The sequence below is a fragment of the Calypte anna genome, chromosome 15, assembly GCF_003957555.1.
Source record: "Calypte anna isolate BGI_N300 chromosome 15, bCalAnn1_v1.p, whole genome shotgun sequence".
Classification (NCBI taxonomy): domain Eukaryota; kingdom Metazoa; phylum Chordata; class Aves; order Apodiformes; family Trochilidae; genus Calypte; species Calypte anna.
The window spans coordinates 9767896-9790391 of NC_044261.1; the positions used below are offsets into that span (position 1 = coordinate 9767896).

At 41.6% G+C, this 22496-nt stretch overlaps 2 protein-coding genes across 6 annotated transcripts in view; one reads left to right on the top strand and one right to left on the bottom strand.

The window, feature by feature from the left end:
- SFI1 (SFI1 centrin binding protein) overlaps positions 1-869 on the bottom strand; it is a 28231-nt gene extending 27362 nt beyond the window's left edge. The window contains exon 1 of the mRNA XM_030460700.1: positions 167-869. Coding sequence (XP_030316560.1) covers positions 167-869 — 703 coding nt within the window. The remainder of the gene's footprint in view (positions 1-166) is intronic.
- On the top strand, positions 3-22260 carry EIF4ENIF1 (eukaryotic translation initiation factor 4E nuclear import factor 1). 5 transcript variants are annotated; one of them, XM_030460673.1, is made up of 19 exons: positions 3-25; positions 840-963; positions 4204-4277; positions 5070-5197; positions 5722-6017; positions 6681-6882; positions 7989-8164; positions 10709-10844; positions 11188-11367; positions 13306-13535; positions 14933-15004; positions 15348-15531; positions 15914-15993; positions 16331-16470; positions 16639-16723; positions 17763-17895; positions 19070-19414; positions 19639-19803; positions 20362-22260. In XM_030460673.1, exons 2-19 carry the CDS (start codon positions 868-870, stop codon positions 20586-20588), a joined length of 2949 nt encoding a protein of 982 aa, XP_030316533.1. In that variant the 5' UTR covers positions 3-25; positions 840-867; the 3' UTR covers positions 20589-22260. The 5 variants fall into 5 exon arrangements, with proteins under 5 accessions (XP_030316533.1, XP_030316531.1, XP_030316534.1 ...); XM_030460671.1 differs by lacking the exon at positions 3-25 and adding an exon at positions 408-491; XM_030460674.1 differs by lacking the exon at positions 3-25 and adding an exon at positions 408-491 and having other exon boundaries at positions 19133-19414.
- Positions 22261-22496: the final 236 nt, after the last annotated feature.

Here is a 22496-nt window from a genome sequence, read left to right on the forward strand (position 1 = left end):
CCTCACCCACCGCAACGCTCACCAGGTGAGATGAGGGTTTGGCGGGTTAACCCGCGGCGGGGAGAAACCATCAGGCAGAGGGGGAGCACGGCCCCGCCGTCACCGCCCGCCTTTTCCAGTCAGGCGCCGCGCGGGGGAGCCCCGCCGCGCGCCCCCAGCGCCGCGCCTGCGCGCGGGCCATTAAATGGGTGCGGGGCGGGCAGCGGAAGGCCCCGGTTACGGCGGCTGAAGAGAGACAGAGTCGGGCGAATAAGGAGCGGGCGCGCGAGCCAGCGCGGAGGGGGCCGGGGCCGCGCGAGCTGCGGCGGGCGGGGCGGGGACGGGACCGGCCCGGAGCGCGGGTGGCGCGGAAAGCGGCGGGAGCGGCGCCGGGAGCCGCCAGTGGAGGGACGGGCAGGGGCCGAGCGGAGCCGGTGGCCGGGATCAGGAAACGCCGCGGGCGGCGGTAAGGCCTTCAGCGGGGCGCCGTTGGGAGAGCCGCCGGCGGGGCGGTGAGTACGGCCGGCGGGGCTGGGGGGGGGGGGGAGGATCCGCTGAGTCACCTTTCCCGCCGCCCTCCTGCCCCCTCGGCTCGGCTGCCTCGGGACCGGGCCTGGGCCGCGCTGCCCCCGCCGCCACGCGAGGGGAGCCGCGGTGAGGGTGTCCCGGCGGCCCCGCTCCCCCGGCCACGGTGCTCTGCTCCCGATGGCCCCCACGGGGCAGCTTTGTTGTGGGCAGGCTGCCGCGGAGCTGGGCTGCGGGTCTGGCGGGGCTCGGGGTGCCGGTTCGTGCCCCAGGCGGGGCTGCGTGGCTTGAAGCGGTGTCTGGCGTTCTGAGGGCTCGGTTTTGTTGTTATTTAGGTCCCCGGTCCCAGGCTTTGCGGTAACCATGGATAAAAGAGGAGGTGTAACAGAAACTGAAAATGGTGATGCTTTCCTGGAACTGAACAGAGTTACAGCAAAACACCCCCATCGATACACAAAGGTTGGTTAGCTCTCTCCTCTCTCTTCTAGAAGTTATCTGTGAGGTGGTCAGTCACAGGACTGGAGCAGGGAGTGGAGGCTTCTGTGGGAGGGAAGCAGTAAGGTGAAGGCTGGAAAGCCCTTGCCTGGATTAGGGTTTCCAAGATGCTGTAAAGTGAGCCAACTTCTTCTGTGCTCTGTACCTCTGCAGTCCTGCCCTTGATATATTTTTGCTTCCCACTGCCTTATTTTAATATCTGAGCACCGCACAGCGTGCTGGAGACATTATGGTAGGGTCTGAAGTATGTTGTTCTACCAGCTTTCTGAAGCACTCACACTTCACAGTTGTATTTCTACTTTCAGAAATGTTCCTTTGAGAATGTTGCAAAAATGTTCCCTTATGGTAGATGCCACTTCCCTGGAACATACAGCATGTTAGATCTTATCAGGAACTTTAATGTGTTTACCAAGATGTCTTTTGTAAGCTTAGAATTGCTTGTATTTACCTGCTGGAACCCTAAGCACTTATTACTTCAACCAGTGCTTTTCATTAAAACTTTAACACAGGTGTTTCTGTTTAGCTGTGATGTTAAAATACATGCATAAGTGGAAGAACTAAATAACTTGCAAATAAAGAGTCTTTTAGTACCAAGTGAGTCTGATATATTGTGGGGTTTGAGGTTCAAGTTTTGTTTGGGGTTTTGGTACTGCTGCTGAAGCAAGCATTTAGCAGAAGTCTTTAATGGTGGCTGATTTTCCCCTTGCTGAAAGCTGTGGGAACAGGTGGCCCTTGCTTGGTGGAAATCTATTAAGTTACTTTGCAATAAAGGGCCTGAAGTGTGAAAGGGAGTGAGGCAGTGTGCTGTTGCTGACTGCCTTATCTTACTCGAGGACTTCTGAACTGTTAGTTTCCTACTAGGTTGTTTTTTTAAAGACTAAAAAATTATCAGTGTGGCTTTGTTCTTTTGAGATAGTAGGGCTGGCTTATTTTAAGTAGACATCAACAATAAACCAAGTACTTCAGAACTGGGAGTATTATGGCTTTCTAATTCTCTCCAACATCTTAGAAAAGATGTACTGTTAACCTTCTAAGGTGTAAAGTCTGTTGTTGTTCTGACCTTGTTATTTAATTGACTCTGAAGTGAAGGAGGGGAGTTATCTTTAAACTTCTGCTGTTGGAAGTGTATCTTACTCAGCCTTCCCAGCTCCTCTCAAGGGTAGCAGAATGCAGCTTCAAATTCTGCTTGCCTTTTTGGGCAGTATTCAGCTTGTTCTGGTGCTATCTGTACAATGAAACAAGCATTTGTAACTTCAGTTTTGTTCATTCAGCACCTATTGTTTCTGATCAGGATAAAGTGGCAGAACCAGTGCCAGAAGGCATCTGGTCTTTTTTTCTGTTGGTTTCCAAGAAATCTAAAGAAACACCAGAAATCAGTCTGTGTTAAATTATCTTGCCTGATATGCTTTAGGTTTTTTATAAGTAACATCTTAAATATAGCTAATTTAAGGTGTTCGTGTAATCACCATGGTAATCCATTTTCACATGATCCAATTTCCTCCTAATTAAGGATGGGAGGAACACTTTCAGGATGTGCTGCTAATGTGGAGAGAGCACTGATTTACTTCAACAGTTTATATTAATTTACCAGCAGTAGGAAAACAATTGTCTCACACTATGAATATGTCTAAACAGTTTGAATAAAACTGTTTAGTAACAACTGAACACACTTCCTCCACCCACCTAAAAGTAATAGTGTGGGCATGGAACAAAAAACACCCTAAAACATATTCTTGAAGTGCCAGTGCTAATCTCCTCTGTTATCAGAGTGTTAAATGGTCTGTACTGCCTTGTTGAGATGATTGGAAGCTCCACAGGTGCACAGCTAATGAGTGAAAGCCAATTCAAATTTTCCTCACTTGAGTGGACGAGTTTTGATAGGATCTGATTGAGGGTCTGTGGACTCCCTCTCCTGGCCAACAAAATAATCAATTTCAAGTCTGATGGACAGTGCTGTTAGGATTGAGGTATCTGCATCAGGCTGTGATAGTGTTACAGCCCTGATGTTCCTCATAGATCAAGGTTTATTTTGGGAAGCTGTGGGCAGAGAGGCCAATCTCCCTCCATCTAATGGAACTTTTTTTTTTCTGAACACTGATACAGGTGATGCTTGCATGTTTATGTGTATGCATATTAAAGTTTTGCTCATTTACCCAGTTGTTGTCTGAAACAGTATCATGTTCATATAGCTAATGGTTTTAATCACATGGGGATAATGATTTAGAGCTCCAGAGTATATTGTAGTATTGGTGAGAAAGGTAAGAGAATGCCTTGCCCAGTTTGCCTGATGTGTGGTGCCTGCCTTTAGGTTTTCTAGCTTTCCAGTTGCCCACTGATTTCTGCACAGTTCTGAATCAGCTCAGTTCAGTTGGCAGTGAGGCAGATTAAAGGAAGGTAATCTAGGGAGAGTAAGTTTAATTAGAAATGTGCAAGTTAGTGGTGTTCCAAAGCACCATTAATAATGCTTTTTAACTACAGCAAACTGCAGTGAGGCTGCAGCTTGGTTACTGCTCTGTCTAAAATGACTTGAGGGCTTGGGGTTGTGCAATGGTAAACCAAGGACTGTATTTGAAAGCTGGTAGGAAGTGGGAAAATGAATTCAGCATTGATTTGGTGTTGGGTAGAGTGGTTAGGTGTATATAGTTAATACCTTGGAATAGTGTATAATTAATACCTTGTGTATAGTTATACCTTGGAACTGGTGGTGGTTGGAAATAGCAAGCTTGTCTGGGATTTTTAGAGCCACCTCAGTAACTGGTATTGTTGCAATGTTTTTCTTTTCACCTGCTGAGCCTTATATAGCACTGAACATAATTTTTATTGCATCTTGAGAGCTTATTAGTTCCAATATCAATGATGTCTGTCTTGCTTATAAATTCAGCTGTCCAGGGAGGTGACATGTCACATGTATGCTGTGAACAGCCTTTCAGGTGTTCATGGAACTGACTCTGACCAGTAAAACTTAATGCTTCAAATAAGCTTTGGCCCAGTGGCCACTGGTAGAAGAAATGAAAAATAAACTTGCTGTCTAGTGTCAACTTTTCATTTCAGTATTTCATAGGAAATAGAACAACATATTGGGAAACTTTGGGTTGTCAAATTAAAACACTAAATTGAACAGGCTGTCTGGAATAGAGGTTTTGTGTCACCTGAATGTGCTGTAGGTGAGAATTGCACTAACTTTGTGCTTTTTTTTTTTTTTAGGAGGAACTGCTGGATATTAAAGAGCGTCCCTACTCTAAGCGAAGACCTTCTTGTCTTTCTGAAAAATATGACAGGTATTTTCTTGGTACAAAAGCAAAATATTTATTTCAAAATTTTAAATTGCAAGACTTTTTTTTATCTAAAATGTGCACTCATGTTAATGCAAGGTATAAATGCTCTGGAGTTTAGTGTACGATTGTGTTTACAGGAGTCGTAATTACTTGAAAGGCTTAGCACTCCAGCTAGGAATCTTGTGCTCTGAACAAAGATGGAGATCCAGCAGAAAACAACTTCACAAAACACAAGTCTTAAAGAATTACAGGAAAAGTTACCAAGATTATAGATGACTGTATAGCACTGACTAGGTTGTGTTGCAACAAGCTGACTTGCTGGATGGATTACCCTCCCACATAGACTGTGTACCTTGTTTTAAAATGAAGGCAAGAGTCTTAAGCTTTTGTTTGTAGGTTTGCTAAACAGCAGTATCTTTACCATTCAGATTAATTTATTTTATGAGTAAGTATGAGATTGAGGTGGTATTTTCTGAATGCTTAAGAACAGTGGCATTTGATCTACTTGAGCTATTTTTCAGTGTACCAGGCAAACTTCAGTAATAAATAGAGGGACAACATGTCCGTATTTTGACCTCAAATCTGATGCTGGGTATTTTGCTTACTGTTACAGGAGGGATCTAGAATGCCACGTGTGAGGTAATACAGTAAGGCAATGATTTATAAATTGGCTATCAAAGATGTATTTTGCTTGTGTGGAGTGCTTGTCAGTGAATTCTAGGTTTTCAGTAGTTGTACTATGAATTATTTATTAGACTACAAATAGCAAACAATGCTGAAATTTTGTTTTCATAGTGATGGTGTCTGGGATCCAGAGAAGTGGCATGCATCTTTATATCCAAGTTCAGGAAGAACTTCACCAGTGGAAAGCTTTAAAAAAGATTTGGATTCAGATCGGACTTCTCTGATGCGCAGGATTGTAGGTAAGGACAGGAGACTAAAAACTGAACATTTCTGTTGGCAGAACCTTTCACTTGGAATGATGCAAATGAGACAACCTCTGGAAGTTGTTTGCATAAAATAAGTATCAAGGAAATTTTGGTTGCTTAAAACATAGTCTAGTTCCTGGTGTTCTGGTACCTTATCAAACAGCAAACTTAAGTAGCAGTCAGTTGTATCTTACTATTCTTGCTGTATAGTTGTGAATACATGTGTAGTAATGCAGATGCAGGGGGCACTTTCCCTGCAATTTCAGACTGAGCACTGAAGTTTGTAGTCAGAAAGTAGGTGCTTCTTAGGAGACAGTGATTTCTCAGTACTCAATTGTGAATTTAATTCTTTTCCTCTGTACTTCCTGTGCTCTCAGCTAGATTAACTTTGAAAAAAACTCATTCAGAAAGCTCTGGGATAGCAGCAAGGTACTGGAGCAGAAGACTATTGTACAGATAACTGGCTTGTGTTTACTGAGGTTAAATCTGACAGTTTTTCTGTCATCTTCAACGTGCAGATCCAAGAGAGAGAGTGAAAGAAGATGACTTGGATGTAGTCTTAAGCCCGCAGAGACGAAGCTTTGGAGGTGGCTGCCATGTGAGTGCAGCCGTCAGCTCCCGCCGGTCGGGCAGCCCCCTGGAGAAGGAGAACGATGGTGTCCGTGTGATCGGGGGCCGCAGGATCGGCAGCGGGAGGATTATCTCTGCCAGGAACTTTGATAAGGAGCACAGAGGGGGTGACAAGGACATCCGTGACTCCAGAGATGCCAGAGACAGAGACCGTGAGAGGGACTACAAAGATAAACGCTTCAGGGTTGGTTCTTTCTTCTGCTGGTTGCGTGTTAAATCGGAGGGTTTGGACATACTGCAGTAAAAGCAGCAGGGGCAGGGTAACTGCATGTGGCAGTCAGGTGTTCCATGCAAGCAGGCTGTTCTGTTTAATTGTTTTATTTCTTAAAAGCACCTCAGTTTAAAGAGTAGGCACTCAATGCTCTAAAAAAATTTGGTTTTCAGTCCTTCTGACAGATGAACTGGAAGCTAATACAGTGTATCTTGCAGCCTTGCCTGTGGGAGGCTTAATAGCAAGATACTCAGAAGTCTAATAGTTCATTCATAGCTCTTGACCTAGCAGTTGTCATGAAGCATTCTTTGACCTCAGCAGATGGCAGCTTTCCATGTTTTCAGGCTTTTTTTATAGAAGGAACCACTAGCCTGCCTCTTGGGATACAAAGCTGAATTTGTACAAGTATTTGCAGGCCAGTAGCCTTCAGTGTAATAAAGCAGAAATTCAGCTGTAAAGTTTTTAAAATGTAAAAGCTTACTGAGTGTGCTGACTGCATGAAAAAACCCAAACAAACCAAAACACAGAACCAGAACTCTCTAACTAGTGACTAAAGGCTGTCATTTGCTTTGGAAATCAGGGAAGAATCTTATGAAAAAGTGTTGAATTGTTAATGTTTTTAATATCCCACTTCAGAGGGAATTTGGTGACAGCAAACGTGTCTTTGGGGAGCGAAGAAGGAATGACTCCTACACTGAAGAGGAACCAGAGTGGTTCTCTGCTGGTCCTACAAGTCAGTCTGAAACAATTGAGCTCACAGGCTTTGATGATAAAATTCTGGAGGAAGATCATAAAGGGAGGAAACGTACGAGACGACGTACGGTCTCACTAAAAGAAGGTAATGACAGATTTCACTAAACTTTGCTTGTCTGCTAATAGTGCATATTGCTGGATATTGAGGTGCTTGTTATAGATCCAGGCAAGTGTAAAGGGTGATGCAGTTATTCAGTCTTTAATCTTAAACTTGCATAGCTTTTTGTCATCTTGAAGCATAAGATGCAAAGCCTATGGTTGATCTTTCAAACTGCAAGTGTTAAAATGCTTTTTTTCCAAAAGGCAGGCAGGACTGAGACTGGAAGAAAAACCTTGTATGAATGTTACCTGGAATTTGTAGGCTATTAAAAGGGTTTTGTCCGTTTCTAAATCCTGCTGGCTGCTTAAGGATTGGTTTAAGCTAAGTTAATGCTCTGAGGTACTTGAAATGTTTTTTCTTACAGGAATGCTAGCATTAGGAGCACTGCTTGGGACAGTAATACAGTAATACAGAGCTTTAAGCTGAATTTGGATACTGAATTTGCTGTCATTGGACTTCAGAATTATCACTGAAAAAGCTGTGGTATGGACTTCTCTGAGGCAAAAGAACTTCTTAATGCTAGAAATTCCACAGGTGGACAACAAACCTGAGGTTTCAAGCATATTTGGTTTGTGGTCATGTCACAGCTCTCTTGCAGCACCTGTTCAAGCTTCTGAAGTCTAAAATGACACGTGCTTTGCTCCTGCTGGAGAGGCAGAAGCAACTTTTGTGGTAGCTTTTTTAAGTACCAGCTTTCAGGCAGTCTGGGGCATCTTTGGAAGAAGACAGGTGAAGCTGAAGGATTCTTGATGGAAACCCATCAGCAGCTGTTAACTTCCTGTAACAGCTCTGCCTGTTGTAATGACATCTGAGATGTTCTGGGTATTTTCCAAGTTGATCAGGATGCAGTTGCTGATAAGATTCAATGTCACTTCTGATTTTCCTAAAGCAGAATATTGTGATTACAGAGTAAAAGCTCTGTGCTAGAGTTTTACTGGGACCTAGTTTCTGTTGGTAATAGCACATAAGTGGCTGTATTACTTTGGTCCTACATTTTAAATTCCTCAGCAAATGCATTGCCTGTTGAGCACTGTTCCTGCAGGAGATGGTTGAGTTCAGTGCCTCAACAGTCATTTGATTTTCTTTTCAAGGGATAGAATGCAATGGTGGATTGGCAGAAGAGGATGAAGTGCAAACTGTCCTTGCCAATGAAACTCCAGCAGATCAAGAAGTTCCTAGGGAAGCTGTTTTACAAGAACCAGCTCCAGGAGAGTTTGATTTCAATGAGTTCTTTAACTTGGATAAAAGTGTTCCTGGCCTGGCTTCGGTGAGATTTATTTTTAAAACTGGCTGTATTAATGAGAAGCATTTTTGCTGCTGCATTAAGAGAAAACTAAAACTTCTTACTTTGCTAAAGTTGCCTTACTCAATATGTAAGTCTAAAATTAATTTACATGGATTTAGGCTTGGTGTGTAAAGATGTTACTTCCAAAATGTTAGTCCTGGGGCTGGCTCCATCTCCAAAGAAAGTGTATGAAGCAAACTAGCTGATCAGTTTTTCTTTTGATCATTACTGAAGACTCAAAATCAGCATCCTGATGGATCTTATTCAGAAGTATTGCAGATATGATCAGAGAAGATTCACTGTATAAATTTAGTATAGCTGAAAAGAACATTTTGCAGCTAAGGCTGCAAATTGCAGCAAGTGGTTACTTGTGCAAGCTTCCTAGAAAGCAGTAAACCTGGAGACATGTATATGTTGTTGCATTATCAATACTAGTAATGTGGCTGAAAGGATGTCTGAGAGGGTTTGAATCTTTGTTATGGAAATTTCTGAGGTTTTTAGTTCAGTATTTCCAGTTATTACAGCTGGATTGGAGAAATAAACGTAGCCTACTAATTCAGTCAAAAGCATGTTTAAAGAATGCTAGTGGTGTGACTAGTAGATGATTTGTAGACTGAGTGGTTTATGGGATGCTGATGTGATACCCAGGAGCTAGTAACAAGACTGAAGAAAAAGGCTGAGACTTGTACCACAGGTTTCTTCCAGTACTGGGTTTTTACCTCCAGATAAAATTTGATGGGAATTCTGATCTCGTGTTGGCAGTGTGCAGTTTTTGAACATCTGATCTCTGGAGGTAGTAGATAGCTGGTGGTCACTGTTCTAGTCTGAAAGCTCTAGCTGGTCTGTACCTTAGCATGCTTTTTCTGATTCACCACAAAAAGGGGTAAACAGACACAGCAAGTACTGACTAAGCATGGGCCTAATTCTTGAACTGCTGATGTTTCTATTCTGACCTCTCCATCACCAGGAAGAAAAGCCATTGTTGACTATTGTAGATGATATAACTGATAAAATTTGAGTGAAAAGGCTTAGTGTTGTAGAAAAGTAAGCATGCTTTTTTTAAAAAAAATTCTGACATCAAGGAAAACCAACTTGATATACAGTGTAGAAATGTTAGAGTTTAAAAATGCTCAGGAGAATCCTGACCTAGCCTTTAACATGGAAAAGCTGCTTGCTTTAAAAAAGCTCATCGTCCAGTAATTTGACAAATGCACAGTGGAGAGTTTGTTCTCCCTGTAAGAGATGTAAATGTGTCTTTAGACTTGGCAATCTGATTTTCAGCTTATCTGCAAGATGGTGACTTCCTTCAGAGCAGGTGTCATTCGGTTTAATTGCTGGGCCAGTGTTAAACTGTGACAGCAGGGAATTCACAAGTCATAACATGCCTGCTGATGAAGCTTTAGTGGGCAGATATTGTTATAATTTGTCACAAAAGTGAGTTCTAGACAAGCTGGAGTGTATTTGTAATATTCCTTCTCTATATTGATGATGTGTCTGACAAGTGTTACTGTAGGTTTGTATCTTTCCTGACATAACTTTCTTAGTTCTTCTAAAATGTTAGTATTGATCCATTTGGTTTTTAACTGTTTGAATCCATCTTGGCTTTGTTGTAAATTGAGTGTCCCTGGTTTCAGAGAGAACAGCTGCTCAGGCAGAACAAAGCTACTGTTCCTTTTGTCCAACACTAAACGTGCTGCATGGTGAAACTGCATCTGTTGAGCAGGCTTTTAACTGTACCCTGTCTTGCAAGGTGGCAGCTTTAGTTTGAGTTAAATTTTAGAATACAGTGTATTTGAAATACCAGCAGTGATTTACAAAGAAATAATTGGTCACTATCAATTGGGCTGACTTCTGACAGACTAACTCAGAAGTACTGCTTAGTGACCTTGCCTCTGTGTGGAGGGTGAAGGTGCTGGTTGCCAGTGCTTTGGTGACAGACCCTGACTGGAAGGATGCAAACCCTTTTCTTAGTCCCTGAATGGCTCAGCATATGACATGCAACCAAGTAGCCCTTAGCTACTGCCCTTATCCCCCAGCCCTAGTGGGATGCTCACAGGTCTGGGAGTAGTCATTACCCTTTGTTCCAATGTTGGCTGTGCTGGAACTGAACAGAATCATGACTGCAGAAAATACAACAGATCAGAGCACCCTTCCTGTGATGGAGACCAGGCTTGAGCCATGTGGCTGTTAGAACTGCTAAGTTATGATTTGATTTTAGTCTTGTAGCAAACACTTTTTTTTTTTTTGCATATCCACTTTAAAGCAGTCTAGTTGAAGGTCTTTGGGAGCTCTGATTATGCTGTTTCACTGAACAAATATTTGGTATAAATTAAATGTATGATGGCTTATGCTAACTGACTGCACCAATGCTTCTATATTGGAAGGTGAAAAAGCAGTTCAAAGCCTCTGAACTCTGAGAGCAGAATCTTCTTGTAGCAGAAGGATCTTGATTGCACAGTAAAGTATCTCAGAAACCTTGCTGTGATTGCTTCTGTTAAGATTATTTATTTTTTCCCCATAATCTAGATGATAGAAGATGTGCTGGGGGAAGGTTCAGTGTCTGCCAGCAGGTTCAGCAGGTGGTTTTCTAATCCCAGTCGTTCTGGGAGTCGGTCAAGCAGCTTGAGATCTACACCCCATGAGGAACTGGAAAGGCTGGCAGGTAAGACTACAGGACAGTACAGGATCAGGTAACCACCTTCTATATTCTTCTGTACTCATTCAATAAGAACATGGCAGATAAGTCTTTAGGAATTCTTCCACAGTTTAAGCACTTGACATTCTTTTGGAAGCTCTTAGACTTGGGAGCTGTCAGTTCTTTTTTATTTTATTTTATTTTATATAAATGGCCTTGTTGTTCTCAGTGACTTTCCAGCTTATCTTGGGCAAGGGGTGTGAGACATAACTTTTCAGTGACATATTGAAGTTGGTTACCAGTGTATGTTCATCTTGAGACTTTGGGTTGGTAAACTGATGTGGCAGTGCTACTGGTTTTGCTGTTTCAGGTCTAGAGCAAGCCATTCTCTCCCCTGGCCAGAACTCTGGAAACTACTTTGCTCCCATTCCATTGGAAGACCACTCTGAAAACAAAGTGGACATCCTAGAAATGCTACAGAAAGCCAAAGTGGACTTAAAACCTCTTCTCTCAAGTCTTTCAGCCAACAAGGAAAAGCTTAGAGAGAGCAGTAAGTGCCTCTTCAGATATTGTTGAGTTCCTGTGATGCAGTATCTCAAGGCAAGAGGCTTGGTATTCTGAAAGTCACATCTGCCAAGTCCAGGAGTAGGAAGTATTACAGGATTAATTACACTGCAAACCCAGTGTTCATCAGATCTCAGTTGTGTCAATATCATCACTGATTCTTTTCATCCTAATCACAGGATGACATCAGGACTCAGACTGCTCCACTGGCCAGTGGTACTCATAACTTATGTTGCAAGTCTTGATCTGAATTTCCAGCTTTGTCTGTGGCATTTATATAGATTTTTTTATACTGGAGACTGGTACTGCCAGCTCTGAAACTGTGGCATTTAAACTCTGGCTTTACCAATAACTTACACTTTAAGTCATTCTTGCAAGCATCGGTAATGGATCACATTGATCCATTTACAATCAGTATCTAGAAGGATGAACAGTGGCTTGAGGATGTGAGGTTTTTTTCAAGTGCATTGCTGCAAACTTCAACTTCTCAAGACTGTTGCTAGCACATGAAGCAGAGTGGTCTGCACACTGTCTAGTGCATTAATAATTAACACAGAGGTACAACACAGGGACAGATTTGTCTTTGTTAGGCTGACTTGGCTATTATCTCAGCATTCCAGGGAACTTGGTCTGTTGGAGTTCACTTTTGCTAGCATCAGCTGTTCTATACAGAGTTGAGGGCTTATTTTAAACTTAATGTTCAAAGGTGCCCCTAAGTTAGGGATTTGCATGTCTGGGCCCACATGATGCATGGAGTGTACAAAATGCATGTGTTCTTGGAAATCTCAAGATCTAATTGCAAATCTGTTTCTTTTTGGCAAGCAGCATGTATTGCCATGTAAACAACTGAACAAAAAGTAATGCTACTCTGTGGTTTGTGTGAAGTAGCTAGGGAGCAAAGCATCCAAGCACTGCAAATATTCTTAAGCATCCAGTCTGGATTTGGGGAGTGCTGGCTAACATGTAGAGAACTTTTTCTGAATTTGATTTAAATAGGACTATGAGTCTCTTGTGTGTTCTGCTTAGCCTGACTTTCCTACTAAAAGCTTTACAAACTCTGATCCTCACAAACCAAAGATGAAGGAACAAAAAACTGTGGGGAAGCTTCTGTTCCATAAAACACTTTTGAGTGTTGAGTTTTCAGGTTGATTCCTCTCCACCAGCATCATGTTTTTCTTCATGCTCCATACTGCATGTCTGCATCATTGTTTCTTTTCTCCACCTTCTTGCCCAAATTTCCAGTGAATCTTCTTACTTTAGGCCAACATCTGCTACAGCAACCCATGGCATGCTCCTATCTCTTCTTCCTTTTCTTAAGGTGTCATAGCTTGTGGTGTGTAAGCTGGTCCATAAAGCATGTCTATCCTTGTTGTTCAGCACTGATAGGTATTTATATGTGCATATACAGGAAAAAAGTACTGCTTGTACCTCATTCTGGTTGTGCCAATGAAATCTTTATATATAGGCTTTAATTTTTGAGGAAAAAAAAAAGTTTGAGGTAAACTTTGTCCACCAAACTGTGTAATTGAGTCTCCAGAGTATCTAAATTTTCCAGGTATGTATTCTCTCTACTCATGATTGCTTCAGACAATTTGACATTGCTTATGCTGTGGCTGTAAGACCACCTGGTTTCCTGGAGATAAGATAAAGGAAACTTTCCTAATTGAAAAAGCAAACTCAGTTTTCAGATTGATATTCTTTATTAAAAGCAGGTGAAGTTATAACATGTAGTGTCTTCCAGGATAAATGAAAGCTAGTGAGAACTTACCAGTTGAAACCTTATCAGGTTTTTATGGAGTCATGCATGCCTGTAGATGTGCATGGCAGTATTAATTTGGATATTAGAATATAGTGCAAGTACAGGTATTTTCTTGCTTGTAAACAGAGAACCCTGTTTTACCAGTATTTCTCCTGTGTTTCTCAGCCCATTCAGGAGTTGTACTTTCAGTAGAAGAAGTTGAAGCTGGGCTAAAAGGCCTGAAAGTGGATCAGGAGGGAAAAACTGCTACTCCATTTATGGCTGAGCAAATGGAGGAAGCATTAAGTGTTGCTGGCTCCAGACAGATCAAGAAAGATGGAGATATGACTGCATTTAACAAGCTGGTCAGCAGTATGAAAGCAAGTGGGACACTACCTTCACAGCCCAAAGTCAATGTAAGTACCAGACACCTGCTTTTTCTGAACTCCAGATGGATCTGTGCCTGAGACATGCAATGCAAACTAGAAACCCTTTACACAGCCCTTCTGGTAACATGTGACCTTTGGCTGTATGCAGCAGCCATTAAATGTAGGTTTGCTTTTAGAATATTGTTGCTTGAAGGGAAAAATAAGGGAAGTACTTGGGTAATTTTTTCCCTGGCCACAGTAATTAAAAGTGGGGCTTTTTTTCTGTTTAGAGGTCACAGGGTTGATCTCGCTTTAAGTTTCTGCAAGCCCCAGAACTATAATACTATCTGAGAAGTCTCATAATTTCCACCTTAAAAGTATGTGAGTATCTAGTCCAGTTGATTGATATCTGGACTTAAAGACTAAAGGTCCCAAAGAAGATCCACTATAGAGGATGTTTTGATGAGTGACCAATATTCTCTAGCACTTGAACTCTTCCCCATCTGAATTTTCTGAATAAACAAATCCATCTGTAAAGGTACTGTCTGTGTGTAAACAGACTTAATCAATCCATTCCTTATGAAAGAATTGCTGGTGTTAGTTTAATGGTTGCCTTAGTGCTGCTATTAAAAGGTGTCTCTGTTAAAGTGCTTGTAGTGTGATACAGTTCACATTTACCTGAAGCTTAGATGTCTCACTTCAGTGATTAGAGATGTATCAGTGCCCAATCTAGTATTTTAAACTTGGATGTTAAAATTATTTGCACTGAGATAAGATCAAGCTGAGTACTTGTTAGCTGAAAGATTAATATTAGATGATACTAAACTTAAGACTGGGAGAGATTGTAGGATGAAATTTCATCCTGCCACTAACAGCCTAAGCAGGATGTGTGACCCTGAAGCTATTGGTAACTGCTGCTGGCACCATAAAATACTTCTAACAACTGAATGAGTCAAAAGTATCTGGTTTTCCTGCCAAACTTTTAGCCACATCCCACTTCACTAGAAGGTAATGAAGAATGTAAATTGGCAGACTGATTTCACACTTACTTTTATTTCTGGCTGCCCCTTCATGTTGACATGTAATCTTGATGTATAGAAGAATCTCTTAAATAATTTCTCCAATATACAAACACTTCACTTTGGGCATCATTTCAGTTCACCACTTAGCCCAGTGTTTGATTTCCAGGTTACACAGTTGTATAAATTCATATATGTTATTCAGACTTGAAGGTGCATTGAGCTACCTGTATGCAATCTACCACTGGGTGTTTTCTCAGGGGAAATCTGAGTCAGCTCAGTCCCTGACTTTGCTGGAATTTTATTTGGCTGATTATATAAATTCTGGTTCTAACAGAATAGGTGAAATTATTAGTGACACAAATGTGACTTATCCCTGATGCTTGTTTTATCTACATCTAATCTATAATGTTTTCATTTTTGTAGCAAAGCCTTGAGAGTCACTTAATGTCACCTCCAGAGATGCCAGGCCAGCCTTTGTCGAAGAATATTCTGCAGGTATTTATTGTGGGGGAGTACTCAAAAGGGCAACTCCAAGATGAAAACAGATTATTTGAAAATAAGACATTTAAGGCAATGAAGAGATCAGTAGTCAGACATTAGTCCCTGTAGAGGAAAGAACTAGTCACAAGTTCGGTTTACTTAGAAATTTGTCTTGGCATGTTATTTCCCATGATTACAACTGAATGTGCCTAATTATGAGGGCAATCCAGAATTGGTGTATCTAGTTGTACAAGTCCACCTTGTCCCTAACTTGCTGTAAATAGTGTAGCCTGCAGTGTAATAAAGTGAGCTCATTTCTATAAGTTGTTCATATTCTGAACATTCTTTCATTACTTAGGAACTTCTTGGTCCTCCCATTACCAGACCTGCTTCCTCTAATGTTTTAAGTGGCCTGATAGGTGGTTTGGAACCTTCAGCCTCTTTACTGACACAAAGAGCACCTTCTCCCCCTATTCCACCTGTGTTTCCCACTCGAGCTGCTTCTGCAGATTACCTGCGCCACAGGATATCTTCTCCCATTGGTGAGACTGGTTGCAAAATACTTTTTTAAAATAATTTTCTTGAGTATTTTATTACTTGAGTTTGTTTTAAAGACTGCTTTACAGACCCATAAAAACTTCCTGGAATTTGGTGGGCAACTTGGCTGTTTATTTCCTTGTCTCTAATGTCAAATTAGTCTCAAATGTAGATGTCTGTGATGGATCAACTTGTAGTAAAGTGATGTGGAGTAATGTGCTCAGCTACTGAAAAAACCTCTAGCTCTGTGTCCTAGTGACAAGGAAGAGACATAGCTCTGTAGACTTAAAGGATGAGCTTAATTAATGTAGGATTGTTTAATTAAAGGAAGTATATACTGAAATAAGCTGTTAGCATTTTAAAATGCAACTGTTGAATATTCTTCAGGGTTTGGACAAGGATCTCAGCAATTGCTTGGTGATCCATTTCCAGGTGTAAGGAAGCCCATGAGTCCAGTTGCTGCACAGGTAGGTTTAAATGCTTTTTGCTTCTGTTGTGTGGTCTAGAGCTGACTTGTGGAAACACATACTTAACTGTTCATTTTGAGATACAAATTATTTAACTTAATTAAGTTAACTCTTCAGGATGCAAGTTCTAATTTAGTAGTCTCAAAACCTATTGGAATTGGATCCATCCTAGATCAAGTACAATATTTTTTTAAACTTTTTATGTCAGTCAATAAAACAGAACTATTGGTGGGCAAACACTTGAAGATAGTAGTAGCTAGAGCAGCAAACCTTCAGCATGTTTAAAAAAACAAATACCAGCTTTAATTTGTCTGTTTTCTGTACAACTCTACTTCAGATGAGTCCTTTGGAAATACAGCAAGCTGCATTAGAGGGACTGTCATTGCCACATGACTTGGCCATACAGGCAGCAAACTTCTATCAGCATGGCTTTGGTAAACCACAAATGGATAAAAGCAGAGATGGCTACAGGAACAGGTGAGTAACTGTAAAATTTCAGAGGTACTGTCAACAGATTTCTAATGTGTTTTCCTTCACTAGTTATTAGTACCAGTCACTCAAGCTGGTATTGGTTCTTGACAGTCCCACCTTTTATTCTGTATCAAGAGTAGAGCTGCTTCTTACTGACCTTCTGTCCATTAACAGGCAGCAGAGAGTGACCAAATCACCTGCTCCAGGACACAGAGGGAATGCACCTTCTCCAGCCCCTACAGCATCCATTACTAGCATGGTCAGTACCCAATGTATAATGACTGTAGGAAAAGCTCTAAAAGTGTCTAAAAGTAACTGGAATTTAGGAATTGTCATAGATAGGAGAAAAGGAGACCATGGAGGAGTTAGTATCTGTTATGTTGGTGGACACATGATACAAGGATGAATTTCACTTCATGCTTAACTGAATGACTGCCTTTTCTGACCACTGTCACCTAAACTGAAAAAAGCACAATTAATATTAGTTTGATCTTGAAAATACCTTTGAAAAACAGGGCCCTTGTATTTTGGCATTTAAGGCTTCAAAAGGCAAGTGCTGCAAGCCACTAGCCACTTCAGAGAACACTGGTCTCTACTGACTTACATGTCTGTAGGATGAAATACTACCTAGGTGCTTCAGGGTCACTTTGAAAATGAATAAAATGTCAAAGACAAGCTCTTGCCTCACAGCCTTCAGGACTATGTAGAATGTTGCTTTGATCTGAATTTTCCAATTAATCAGTCAAGTACTTGTTTGCAGCTCAGGACTAACAGAGACTAATGGTTGCTAAATCAAGCAGATACTTCTGTCTGTATACCAAGTGAGTAGCTTCCACAGATGCTGTGTAACTTAGAATGAGGGAAAAGAAAGAGGCAATAGTTCTCTGTAGATCTGTCAGTCCTGAGTTAATAATAGGTACAGCAGGTCTGTAGGAACTGCTGTTGAGCTATTGTTCTGAATCAATAGCAAAGAGAAAACAGCTGCAATTCAAGCTACAGCTCATGTTTTGTGTCAAGCCTGGTAAGGTATATGTAGCTTTGAGAACATCTGGCTTTAATAAAAGTATTCTACTTCTGTAAAAGCTGAAGAGAAGCTTAACTATAGAAGCTTAACTATGCTTAAACTATAGAATAAAACCATGAAATGATGTGAAGTAAAATAATGGGCACACTGGCTGATTCAGAAGAGCTTTAAGTGGAAAGGATGTGCTAGAATTGGTATCCACCCACAACCAAGATAGTGTTGCCTAGATAATCAGCACTGAATAAGGTGTTGCTTTTTCCTGTATTCTCTGCAGCTGTCTCCTTCCTTTACACCTACCTCGGTGATTCGCAAGATGTACGAGAGCAAGGAAAAGAGCAAAGAGGAGCCAGTTTCTGGGAAAATGAAAGTCAGTGATGGAAAAGATGAAAATCAGAGGCCAAATGAAGGTATTGTAATGGCTTTGAAGTAACACAAGATTTGGAATAGAATCAGAGCTTCAGCACATAATACGCCCCAGCTAAATTTAGACATTCCTGATTCATGGAAATCGGGAGGAGGATGTGGAAATGCACCTGTAATGGGAGGAAGGGTTAGAGGGGACACACTTTCTAAGTGCAGTCTCTCAGCAGTGTTGGTTTTCAATCTGTTTTGTTCTTGCCTGACAGTTTGTTAGCAGTAGTGACCCTAAGAGGCCTGGACCACAACTGTTTCTTTGCAACTGGTTTTGATTAACAAGTGTTAACAATAATGCTTCCATATCTCTCTATAGCACTAATTGAATACAAGCAGCTTACAGCTCTCTTGAGACATCTTAACTGAACAATCAAAGCTGAGACCAATTAAGCTCTTAAGTGTAGTAGATCATGGAAGCATTTGGTCACCCTGACTGATACTAAGTAGCTATGAAAAGAAAACGCTCAGTACCAGTGATTTACCTGACCCAGTAAGACTAACATGCCTCCTTGCCATGATGTTGTACTTCAATACTGGTTACTACAGAGGTAGTTTTGCAGGTCCTGCTATGGTTGACTTTTTTCTTTTTAGTATTCCAGTTATAACTGCTACCTCAACTGGTAGCAGGTGATTCTAAGATATTTTAGTCCTTGTCTAACTCATCTAGATAGTCTGTGGAAGTAGCTTCTTGAGGTTCTTTAGTGTTCCAAATCTTGCTAAGCAGATGACAAGCATAGAAGATTGCTGCCAACCCCTGGGCACATCTAAACTGAGAAACCACTTTGGGCTAGATTTCTGGCAAAACTCCAAATTATAATCTTGGCTAGGCAGGATCCTTTATGCCTTCTGTGTCCTTTGGTGCTAACTTATCCATATTGCCACCTCAATTTCTAAGAGAGGAAAAATAAGAATTAAAGTTTGAGTTGCTGCTGGCTCTGACCTAATTAAAGCTTACTGTCAAGGAATTTTGGAACATATCCTTCTTACTGTTGTCAAATAATTTGACCAAAAGCATTCAGGAAAGACTGGTGCTTACTATTAAATATAATTTTATATGGCTGAAGTTCAGCTAGTCGTGGAATCTGGCTATAAAATCCAATCACTAGCTTTAGTTTTCCTTAGGTGTAATCTCTAGCTGTGGACTATAATAGTTGTATTCGATTCTAGCTACAGATAACCTACTGTCTAGTTCTGTGGAGAATGCAGATCAAGAAACTTTGCCCACCTTAGGTACCAAACTACCTGCACTGCAACGCTCTGCATGTTCCACACCTCTTGCCCAAGCAAATCGTTGCACCAAAGAGCAAGACTACAGGCCTAAATCAGCTGGTAGAAAGACTCCTACCATGGCCTCCCCAGTACCAGGAGGCCCTTTCCTTCGTCCTGTTCATCAAGTACCCCTTGTTCCCCATGTACCAATTGTACGACCTGCTCATCAACTGCATCCAGGACTGGTCCAGAGAATGCTGGCGCAGGGGGTTCATCCGCAGCACCTTCCTCTGCTGCAAGCAGGTAATCCATTCGTTTTTCCCTTAAGTTAATGCATGTTTTCTATAAGACTGACTTTGCATTAGGAACAGCATAAAATTATACCTGTTACTGCTAATGTTTATTACATGAAACTCACCTGTAAAAATAAACAATGAATTCCAAGCCATTTAAACAGAAAAATGTTTAGTTTTCTTTAGGTTCCTTGTGCTTATTAAGTAAGACCTTTCCTCACTCTTGTTTAACAGGTATGCTTCCTCCAGGGGTGGACCTCTCTCACTTGCAGGGAATATCTGCTCCCATCCTTGGCCAGCCTTTTTACCCACTGCCAACAGCCAGCCATCACATCTTAAATCCACGCTCTGGGACACCTTTGCAGCTAGCAATGATGCAGCAGCAACTGCAGCGATCAGGTATGCTGAAACTCAGGACTGGGAGTTTTAAAATACTGACTGGCCTGCTGCTGGTCCTGTACCTTTTGGCCTGTTTCTGTATACTGGGCTAACAGGAAGCTACTTTGATTATGAATATCTAAATTACCTCTTAATTTTGTGTGGTATCAGAGCAGTTTGGGCCACGGCAGGGCTCTTATGCCAGAAGAATGTCCAAGTGAAGCATTCAGTTTCAAGATAAGTGTTCCTGTTGACAGATCTGCCTTTTGCAGCAGTCTTTCCTTCCTTGCTGGGTGAGAGAGGCCACCCACCTATCTCAAAATGCTGCTTGATGCTGGTCTTCCAGTTAAAACCTACTTGATGCTGTGTCCAGAACTGGCAGTGTCAGGCAGTTCATGGAAGTACTAGCGAGAACAAATGTGGGGGGGGGGGGCAGGGGGGTGTCTGGATTACTGAGAGCTAACAGGATGAGTAAAAGCCACATTCAGCTCACATGCTTCATCAGGTGATTGCTCTGGGGCAAATCTCCATGTCAGGTGAACGTATTATTCCATCTCCTAATAGCTTTACATTTCACAGGCACTGGAGCACAGGGATCACCTGCTGGTGCACAAACAACCCCTCAGAACGTGCTGTCTCGGACTGGATTATCTCATGGGCACACACAGCTTGACCATCGCCCCAGCCAGAGAAGTGGGTCTCCCATTGGCCTTGCAAAATGGTTTGGTTCAGATGTCTTGCAGCAGCCTCTCCCTTCTATGCCATCCAAAGTCATCAGTGTAGATGAACTGGAATACCGGCAGTGAACAGTGACCACTGGGTGGGACACTTGTGATTCTTTAGACTGGATAAAAAATGTCCATAGTCAGGACTTCACCTCTGTTTGTTTTTTTTGGGGCTTTTATTTTTAGCACTCTGTGCAAAATTTCTTTTTGAGAGACTGAAGCACATGGCACCTGTCCTGGTCTCATGTCTGCATCAAGACTAAAGGATCCATTATGGCTTGAATAGTGAAGCCTGAAGAAATTTAGATGCAAGACAAAACCAGTTTAATCCTGGAAGTGTCTATTTTTGTTTTTGTAAGATATGTGAATGAAGTGCTGATATTCTCTAGTGTAGAGGTAGCAGCTATGGATTCCTTCTGCAGAGAACTAAATGTATAGACCCTTGTGTACAGACTTGTGTATAAACAATCTTTTGTATATATACACATAGAATAGCCTTTTTGAATCTATACAGCTGTACATAAGAGTAGCTGATAACAGTTGAGCTTTAGTTGTGCCTATGGTTTGGATCTTTCTCCATTGTACATGTGGGATTTTCTTTAAGATTAAAGTTGCATATCCTAAGTGTGAGTGAACAGGATAAAGTTGCTTTGCCTTTTCTTGCTGCTCATCTCCTCTAGGTCTCCCTCTCACTTTCTTCTGTCACGTGTTGTGCACCCAGTGTAGCTAAAGTGTCAGAGTACAAAGCCCACATCTTGCTGTCTGTATAACAAAGGTCTGACTCCTTTTGTGTATGACTCTTGCCATCAAAGAAGAGAATTGTTTAGTCATAAAACAGCCTTGAGGATGGGACTTGGTACAGGAATGGTAAACCCAGATCTTCTGTCTGCCATAAGCAAAGAGGCTGTAGGTCCTCACTGGTCGTAGCTTTTTCAAAAGGGCTGGTTCTGGTCCTAGTGCAGCTGCAGTATTTCCCTTGTTTTAATCTTTCAAACCAGTTGCTGAAGGTCATCAAAATGGAGCCTTTGAATCCTCACCCTTCAACTCCTCAGTCAGAGCTGTGGTGTTCTGTACTGCCTTCAATTCTCTTAATAGAAGGGAGTCCTGAGAACTGTCCTCAATCTAATGTGCATCTACTGATGCAATTACTGTGAAACTTGCCTTTGGAGTCTTGTTCTGTGGCTTGAAAGGGGAAGGATGGGGTAGTTTTGTGATCTTACTGTGTATATTTGGTTTTAAAATACTATGTTCCTTTTATGCCTGTTCCACTTCCCTGAACAGTTAAGTGTTCTCTTCCATCCCTCTACTGCATGGTTCTTCACTTTACCTTCTCACTTGTGTTCAGTCTAGCACTGCTTTCATGTCCTCTATCTAGCTTAGGCCATTGTGCTCTTTTAAAAAAGGTGAAAGCAAAGCCAGAATTCTCACGGAGTTGCTCTTTCTTAGGTCTCACTGACTGCAAAACCAGCAGCAGAAAGAAAAAAAAGCAAACACTTGACTGTATTATAACAATTGCCAGCATGCTGTGGTGGGTTTGTTTCAGTCCAGCAGAGACAATGTTGTACAGAAATAGCAAGCTGAAGTCTCCAGTGTGGAATCTGTTGGGGGGTCACCCATACTTCTAGTGGTTGTTCCTAAAACAATCTGTGTTAAAACATGCAATCACCAGCTTGTCCTTGTAAGATTGTTTTCATACTTTTTTAACTTGACACTTTCCCAGTAACATTCTGTAAATAAAGTTGATTCTACCAGCTGTCTGTATCAACTGCTCTTGAACTAAATGATGTCAGAATATTGATTAATTCTTAGCACTGTTCTTGTGTGTAAGCTAAAGCCACTGTTTGAACTGAATCTGCAGAAAATTTCAACTTTAGTTTATCTTCCATGTGGGAGGGAGGATCAGTCTTTTTTGAGGAAGGTAACTGGCTTCACTCATGACACAATGGAATGGTTCCTTTTCAGTGTTTTTTGACAGCTATGGCTAAGTGT